This window comes from Callospermophilus lateralis, chromosome 8 (assembly GCF_048772815.1).
Source record: "Callospermophilus lateralis isolate mCalLat2 chromosome 8, mCalLat2.hap1, whole genome shotgun sequence".
Taxonomy (NCBI): domain Eukaryota; kingdom Metazoa; phylum Chordata; class Mammalia; order Rodentia; family Sciuridae; genus Callospermophilus; species Callospermophilus lateralis.
Genome location: NC_135312.1, coordinates 107605141 through 107614074, shown reverse-complemented (window position 1 = coordinate 107614074; position 8934 = coordinate 107605141). Strand labels below are relative to the sequence as shown.

At 40.1% G+C, this 8934-nt stretch overlaps 1 protein-coding gene across 2 annotated transcripts in view; it reads left to right on the top strand.

The window, feature by feature from the left end:
• The first annotated feature begins 6516 nt into the window (after nt 1-6516).
• Fnip2 (folliculin interacting protein 2) overlaps nt 6517-8934 on the top strand; it is a 111825-nt gene continuing 109407 nt past the window's right edge. For both annotated transcript variants that reach the window (XM_076864249.2, XM_076864247.2), the window contains exon 1: nt 6517-6803. In XM_076864249.2, the coding sequence (XP_076720364.2) occupies nt 6697-6803 (107 nt within the window). In that variant the 5' untranslated portion in view covers nt 6517-6696. The remainder of the gene's footprint in view (nt 6804-8934) is intronic.

The window sequence follows — 8934 nt, the reverse complement described above, 5'->3', positions numbered from 1 at the left end:
CTTTTTTACACTCATTTTCCAAAAAAAAAATAAATTTTGTTTTTTAAAAAACTAAAACTCATTCTATCTTGCAATTGCCATAAAGGGTCCACTGGACTTTTTCTTATAGTCTCTTAATGATTTTGATTTCCTCTAGTTTCATACAAGTAAAACATTTTGATATAACATTATTGTAAGAATTATTTCCACATTACTCAACAATACTCCTAGCTATGCTAGAAAAGGCAAAAGGTATAGAATTTGTAATCACCTAGCAGGTAGATTCAATAGTGAAATAAATCATTCACTGTAAGATAATAATTTTCTTGGTTCACTACAATATCTAAAATATTGCATTCTCTCTTTTTTTTTATGGGGGAGGGGGTACTGGGGATTGAACTCAGGGGCACTCAACCATTGAGCCACATCCCCAACCCTATTTTGTATTTTATTTAGAGAGAGTCTCACTGAGTTGCTTAGCGCCCAGCTTTTGCTGAAGCTGGCTTTGAACTTGTAATCCTCCTGCCTTGGTCTCCTGAGCCGCTGGGACTGCATCATCATTTAAGGGAGTATTAAAAAAAAAAAAATCTGGAGATAGTATCTTTGCATTGTTTATTGTTGTTTTAATCTTTTATTAACCACTAGTGAAATTCAGAGTTTTTCATTTGTCCTCCCATATAGCAAAGAAAGGAAAATTGATAAAGAGAAACATTTCAAAATATTAGAAAAATTAGAAAATGAATGCAAATAAAAAAAAAGAACTCTGGATTTTAAGGATGATGGTGAAACTTATCATACAACTGAATTCTTAGACTGTGAATTCACAAATGACATTCTGGATGATTTTCTCAAGCTAAGAAAGATGACTCAACAATATGTATTTAAGTATAAAAAAGAAAGTATGGAATTCTCATCCAGTTAGACATTTAATGGGAATGACTTCCTTATTCAATATTTTGCAACTAGAACCCAAGTCATTTTAAAAAAGATGTGTGATGTACCTAAATCAATCACTTTCATATACTCCAATAATTAATATGCTAAAAAAGAAATTTGGAAAAGTTCCCATTTGCAATAAACTCAAATATTAATAAAATATTAATTTAACAAAGGATGTGAAGATCCCTACAATGAAAACCATAGAACACTGAAGAAAGAAATTGAAGAAGACCTTAGAAGATGGAAAAACCACCCATTTTCTGGGAGAGGCAAAATTAGTATCAAAATATCCATGTTGTCGGGTGTAGTGGCGTATGCCTGTAAGCCCAGTGGCTCATGAGGATGAGGCAGAAGAATCTTGAGTTCAAAGCCAGCCTCAGCAAAAGCAAGTCTGCTAAGCAGCTCAGTGAGACCCTGTCTTTAAAGAAAATATAAAATAGGGCTGGGAATGTGGCTCAGTGGTTGAATGTCCCTGAGTTCAATCCCCAGTTTACCCCCCAACCACAGAAATGGCCATTCTACCAAAAGTGTTATACAGATTCAATACAATTCCCATCAAAATACTAATGACATTCTTCACAGAAGTAGACAGAGCAGTTCTAAAATTCATTTGGAAAGATTAGAGACCTAGAATAATTAAAGCAATCATGAGCAGAAAGTGTGATGCTAAAAGCAGAAGACCAGATCTGAAATTATATTACAGAGCTATATTAATAAAAATAGCATGGCACTGTCACTAAAACAGACATGAAAGACAAATGGAATAGAATAAAAGACACACACAAACTTATATAAGTACACTTATCTTATACTAGACAAAGAAACCAAAAACATATGTTGGAGAAAAGATAGCCTCTTCAACTGGAAATCTACATGTAGAGGAATGAAACTTGACTCCTGTCTCTCACCTAGCACAAAAGTCTACTCAAAGTGGATCAAAGACCTAGGAATTAGACCCAAAACTCTGCAACTGCTAAAAGAAAATGTAGGCCCAATACTTCAACATGTTGGCATAGGAACTGACTTCCTTAAACAAGACTCCTAAAGCACAAGAAAAAAAAAATCAATAAATGGAATGGCATCAAATTTAAAAGCCTCTGTACAGCAAAGGAAACAGGAGTGTGAAGACAGAACCCACAAAATGGGAGAAGATCTTTGCCACCTGCTTTTCAAATAGGGCATTAATATCTAGAATATATATGAAGAACTCAAAAAATTTAATACCAAAATACCAAATAACCCAATCAATAAATGGGCAAAAAAGCTAAAGATTCATTTCTCAAAATAAATACAAGTCATCAAGTACATGAAAAAATATTCAATATCTCTAGCAATTAGAAAAATGCAAATCAAAACTACATTAAGATTTCATCTCACTCCAGCCAGAATGGCAATTATCAAGAATACAAATAATACTAAGTGTTGGTGAGGATGTGGAGAAAAAGGTAAACTCATACATTGTTTATGTGACTGTAAATTAGTACAACCACTCTGAAAAGCAGTATGGAGATTTCTCAAAAATTTAGGAATGGAATCATATGATCTGGGAAAAGCGGGGGAGGGGACATTCCATCAAAATAGAAGAAAGATCAGAATAGATGAAGGGAACTGAGGGGTTGGGAGAGAGGATGGGATAAAGGAAGAACAGTGGAATGAATCTTCCCTAACTTTCCTATGTACAAGTATGAATATACCACAGAGAATCTCACCATCATGTATATCCACAAGACACTAGAGTAGAGAGAAGGGAACAGGGGAGGGATAAGGAAATACTGGGGACTGAATTAGAGCAAATTATACTTCATGCTTTTATAATGCATCCCAATGTTATATATAATTTAAAAGAACCAATAAAAAGGAAAAAAATGTGATATATTTTCTGCTATCTTTTATGATCTCATGTATCAACATACTTTATAAAGTTTTCAAGGCAACAAATAATAAAGGAACATGCACATACATAGGTGAATGGAAGGAAACGTCTGAGGTAGGGATGAAAAAAAATTCCATGAATTGCTAATTCTAATTTTTGTATATAAACCTAAAAATGAAAATGTTTTGCAGTTAAGAAGCAAAGAATATGGCTATCTTGTCTTCAACAAAATGATGAATCATTGAAGTTTTCAAAAGCTTTGAGTTTTGTGTTTTTCAGGTACAGGGAGCAAGAGTAATCATGAACTAAAACTATCAGAGATGTATTTAAAATGAATATATAATTATGTTCCTGGCTCATATATGTTAATGGATAAGTATTTCTATTCAAACTGAAACTACCATTTATGGTATCTATTTTTTTTCAAATGTAGGAAAATATGGGATAAAACATTGGGTTTGCTATGTTTAAATTAAAACTTATTAAATATTTTTCAGTATTCTTTTATTCTTGCTTCTTTAAATGATTTGCAAAATAACTTAAAATATGAAAAAATGAGGCTCGGTAATGTAGCTCAATATTATGGCACTTGCTTATCATGTGCAAAGTTCTGGGTTCAATCCCCAGCACTGTCAAAAAAAAGAAAAATTCAACAGGATCATTGGTGATGAGGTTTTTCCTCTGGCAAACTGACAGATAAATAGATATAGGTTTATTTAACATAATAAGCAACAGAGAAAAACAAAACCAATGAACCTCTCAAAGATTCCTTTTGGACTCAGATAATAAAAATTAACTCACCTAATTGGGAGTATCAGCTTAGGTTAGATGGATGGTGGATCAATAATGTCATCAAGGACCCAGCTTGATTATAAATCTCAGTTCTGCAATTTTCAGTTCTGGTTTCATCTATAGACTTGTATCAAGACAGTTGCAGCAATGAATTTAGACATACAATATCCAAAGGAAGAAAAAAAAATATCTCTTAAAATTAAGGAAACTTATTCTAGAGTAACTCCTCCTCCAGCTCCTTTTCCTCTTGCCTCCTTTGTCAGGAAGAAGGTGGTATAACACACCAGGGAGGCTATTGACAAAGTCCATGAGAGTCCATCTCTGGAAGTCAAACTGAAACAACTTGCAGAACATACACTAACAACTGTCACCTGGACTCAGAATGAACCAGGATATATGTCAGCCTTTTTAAGTCCTTTATTTTCATATTAATGTTATTCTGTCATTTCCAAGTTTTCAGAATATTATTATATTCCCTGTTCCTCTTTGACAGTTGCATACAGAGTCATATGATCAGTGCTGGAGACCAGGACTGTGACCAGCTTCAGCGACAGGCAGTGACCAATGAATGACAGACAAAAGACTGGGTTTTTGAAGAGCCCTTGAATAGCCAAAAAGAAAATTGATGAGACTGGGAAAGATGTCTAGGGCTGTATCTCCCAGAACTTTGTTGGCTAGAATTTTTGTACACTTGGAAAACTCAAAGCAGGTGGAATGACTAGAACTAGAATGAGGAAGAATGTGATGTTGAGAGGAAGCAAAGGAGAAAGAGGAGGGAGCAGAACCATTTCATATCCTTTTTTCTCCCTTAACTTGAAGTCTTGTCCTTAATGGATTGTTGCCTAGTCAAGACCATAACTAAGTTAATGGAGTAGACTATTTTGGATGATTTTTTTTTTTTTTTAACTCAGGTGTGCTTACCCACTGAGCCACATCCTCAGCCTATTTTTTGTATTTTATTTAGAGACAGGGTGTCGCTGAGTTGCTTAGGTCTTCACTGAGTTGCTGAGGCTGGCTTTGAACTCTCAATTCTTTCTTACCTGTCTCAGCCTCCAGAGCCACTGGGATTACAGGCCTGTGCTACTTACTGCACCTGGCCCTCTTTTGGATGGTTGTATTGCATACTTGGACTGGGCTAGAATTGACAGTTCTTGACCATAGGGAACAAGGAAGACCTGTCAAGTTCTTTACGTAGGTACAAAAGTTTCTAGGCTCATAGGGAGTACTTAGGTTTTAGTTACGATAATAAAGGGCATTTTCTGACCAAGGATGGGGTAAGAAAAGGAGATTTGTGGCCACCCCAATGTGTTAAGTCACAGAGATGGAACCAATACCTACCTTATAGGATTCTGATAAATAGGACACCTTAATGAGGCGAAGACCCTTAGTAAACAGAACCAAGTTAAAATCGGGGCTCTGCTTACATTTAGTAGTGCAAAAGGATGACTGCTCCCCATTATGAATACCTAATGCCACCACCTTAACAGTAAAAACTCTCAGAGAAAAAAAACAATTTAAGTGTTAGTCTCTACCATTTTTCCCTTACCTTTGTGAAACTGAAGCATTTTATTATTCATAGCTATTCATTCATAGCTATTTTCCAACCAAGGCCAGAAACCTACACAATTAAAGAGGGGTGGGGAATGCAAATTAAAATTAAACTTAGATCCTGAACATTTTTTTTTTTCCTTGCTGGGGATCTAACCCAGAGCCTTGAGAATGCCAGATCAGTGCTCTAGGGTTCAGTTATACTTCCAGTCTCCTGATATTTTTGATTACTTATATTCATGGAAATACATTTGCCTTTTTGAGTCTTCAAGAGTCCTCAAAGGACTTGTTCAAAGTAATAAGTTGGAGGGCCCAGGAGGTAGGCTTGAGATTTTACTCACTTTTGCTCTATTATCCATCATCTGAAAAACTTTTTGAGTCCAAAGCTTATAAAACATAAAGAAGCTGCTTTAAATCTGGAAACGTCCTTCATCACAAAACAAATTCTCAGGGGAGCTGGGGTGGGACTGGACAGGAAAGTGAACTCAAATACAATTCAGTCTTTCCCCAACCCAGATATTATGTGCAGTTATTAATATTAATATTATTATATGCCTTTATTGTTAAATATAAATTAGGAAAGCAATTCCTCTATAAACTACTCTGGTTCTAAATCTATATAATATGCTCCACGCATTTTAAAGAAAAGGGCTTAACATTTCACATGCAACTTTTTATATAATCATGGTATGTGGTGACCCAAGATGCCAAGCATAACTAATGATATAAACTGCTTAAAATCTATTTTTTTCTTTCTTTTTGGTTATTGAGGATTGAATTCAGGGTGGTTTACCACTGAGCCACATCCCCAGCTCTTTTTTCATTTTTATTTTGTGACAGGGTCTCGCTAAGCTGCTTAGGGCAAACTGCTTAAATTTTAACCGAGAAATCTCTGGATATGGAAGAAACCTGCCAATCAACACCTTGGGTGGCCTTGGAAACAGCAAACTCAAGCACGAAGCCCTCTCCCCAGCAGTCGTCTTCTATAAAGGAGTCCTCGTACCTGCGCAGCGCGAGGACCCAAGTTCAGGGCTTTGTCTCGAAAGAACAAAGGTCGGCCAGCCGCCTTCTCACGGCGACGCGAGACCCAAGGCTCCAAGGAGCCTCGTGCCCTCGTGGAGCCTCGCGCCCTGGTGGAACCGCGCCCCCGCTGTCACCCGCCCCAGCCCGGTCCCCTTTCCGCGCTGCCACGCCCCGCCCCACGCAAGGGGCCGCTGCTCGGGCCGCGCCTCCGTCTCCCGCCTCCGCCTCCCGCGGGGTTGCGTGCGCCCGGGGCGGGCGGCCGCCGGGCCAATGGCCGCCGCCGGGGCCGCCGCGCTCCTCCCGCGCCGCCGCGGGGCTGCGGACTCCTCCCGCAGGAGGTAACTGTCAGCGCGCGAGGCGGCGGGCCGGCCCAGTCATATGACCGGCCGCCGGCGTCCCCGGCGCGGAGCGCAGATCCTTAGCCGCCGCAGCCCCGCCGCCGCCGCCGCTATGGCCCCGCCGCTGCGGCTGCCGCGCCTGGCTGCGCGCTGAGCCGCCGGCCCCGAGCGCGCGGCCGGAGCTGCAGCGGCGGCGGCAGCATCATGGCCCCGACCCTACTCCAGAAGCTCTTCAACAAAAGGGGCAGCGGCGGCAGCACAGCGTCGGCGTCCGCCCAGGGCAGGGCTCCCAAGGAAGGACCCGCCTTTAGGTAAGGGGCGCTGAGGGCGAGTTCCGCGCGGTACCCGCATCGGCTTTACGCTGGTCAGAGGGGCGGGAGCCGGGACGCGAGCTGCCCGGACGTCGCCGCCGTCGCCGGCTCCCGGCCCGGGGTTGTCACCGTGCACGCGCCCGCGCGGAGTGCTACCCGGGACCCTCTGACCTGAGGGTCTCTTCCTACTTTCCTCCCTCCCTCTCCACCACTCAGGGTCCTTCCCGGTTGGGAAGAGTTACGCGTGTTCTCGGGGTCCCGGGCGTGCACCAGGCTCTGCTCTGAGAGATTGGCGGTGGTTGAGGTGAACCCCTTCCGGGCACAGCCGCCTGGAGCCTCTGCGGGCCCTGCAAAGCTGTGAGCTGTCATTTTGAGGGCAGCACCAGCCTATTGTGTGCGTGACAGTATTTTGAAGTTGTGAGGGAGCAACAGCCACTAAAAAGGCATCTTTCTTCTTTCTTGCCATATATGACAAGCTCTCCAACGGATGAATGAAAGTATGTAATTTCCACATCATTTGGAACGTTGATGCCGCATGATGTGTGAAAAGGGGGAGTGAAATGCTTTTATGAAATGTATGAGATTTCAGTTTAACAAAGCTGATGCATATACTTAATAGATTCAATATTCTGAATACATATCTTTGAATAATCATAGCTAGCATTTATTGAGCGTTTACTCTTTTAAATGATTTGTGTTGAGTTCTCCCCTTCTCTAAGGACGCCGTGAGGAGGATGCTATTTATTCCCATTTTACAGGCAAGAAACCTAAAGTCATAGAGAGCTTAAGCAGCTTTCTCAAGAACCACAGCAGTAAGTGGCAGAACCTGTGTTTTGATCTAAGCAGTTTAATCAGGAGTAAATTTCCCATACTATTCTGCTTTCAAGGGCTAAGTTATTTTTAAAAATGTCCCATATCGCCTTTCAGAACCCTTATGTTGAGAAGTTTATTTATTTATAAAAGATTTCAAGCAATTTTTTTCTTTTTTCTTTTTTCTTATTTTTAGTGAGCATCCACTCCCAATTATGACTCTGACAGGTGCTTTTGGCCAAAATGTCTTGCAAAATGTTTTGCAAAAGCAAGACTATTGTTCAGTAGGTCTAGACCCAGTACAATAAACCTTTTAAAAGTTTCAGGTGAAACTTTGAAATGAATTTTGGATTAAGTTTTATGCTTTGTGTAAAACTTTTCTTGAATTCCACTTAAAAACCCACAGTCCCTCACTGTAGTTATGTGAGAATTAAATAACTAGTATTTTTTGTGAGGGGTGTGTGTGTGTGTGTGTGTGTGTGTTTGAAAGGTAAAATTGTAAGAACTGCCTCTTTTGTTTTGTCTACCATAGTTAAAGTCTCATGTTTCCTTTAGGCTAACTGAATCCTTATAATTTGAGCAGGGAATTTTCTGCCTTGTACTACTCTGAGCACTAGAGATGCCATGTACCTTCTCAGAATGGTAGAATTACTTCAGAACCAGGGTGTGTAATTTCTTCCTCTCCTTCTCAGTAACCCAGACTGGATCAAGGGTACAAAGCCTGTAGGAAAAGGGGCATGTGTGTTACAGGTGTCTTGCTAAGGGCATTTAAAGGCATTGTAAATGCTGGTGGAGATAGTGGAGTTGTGTTGTCATTATTTTCTCTGTTGACTGCTCAGTTGCCTACCACCACTTCCTCCATCTCTAAGTTTAATTGGGCATATTTTAAACAAAAACAATTGTGGTTATATTTAGGGCTTGCCATATTAGGGAAATTGATTCCCACTTTGTGGGAACATTTTCAGTACAGTGTTCTGACTTTTCATTGGTGTAAAATGAAGGACAAAGAAATTATGCCACAGACTGTGTTTTTTTTTTTTTTTTTCCTTGACCTCATTAGGATTTTCTGTAAGGTTTTGAGTAAGTGTTTTTGGAGAATTTGGGGATCTCTGTTGAATACCTCACTTGATGAAGGCCCCCTTTTAGTAGTATCCTTGATTAGGGATAATCAATGGAAAAGAAGGTGAAGTAGCAGATATCAGCAAAGATGCAGGAAGTTGGGGAGAGTCTACCAGTGTTCACCAGATTAATAAGATTAATAATGGACATCTGAACAAATCTTTCCTTCACCTGGCTTAACTCTTTAAGATGTTGGGTTGCC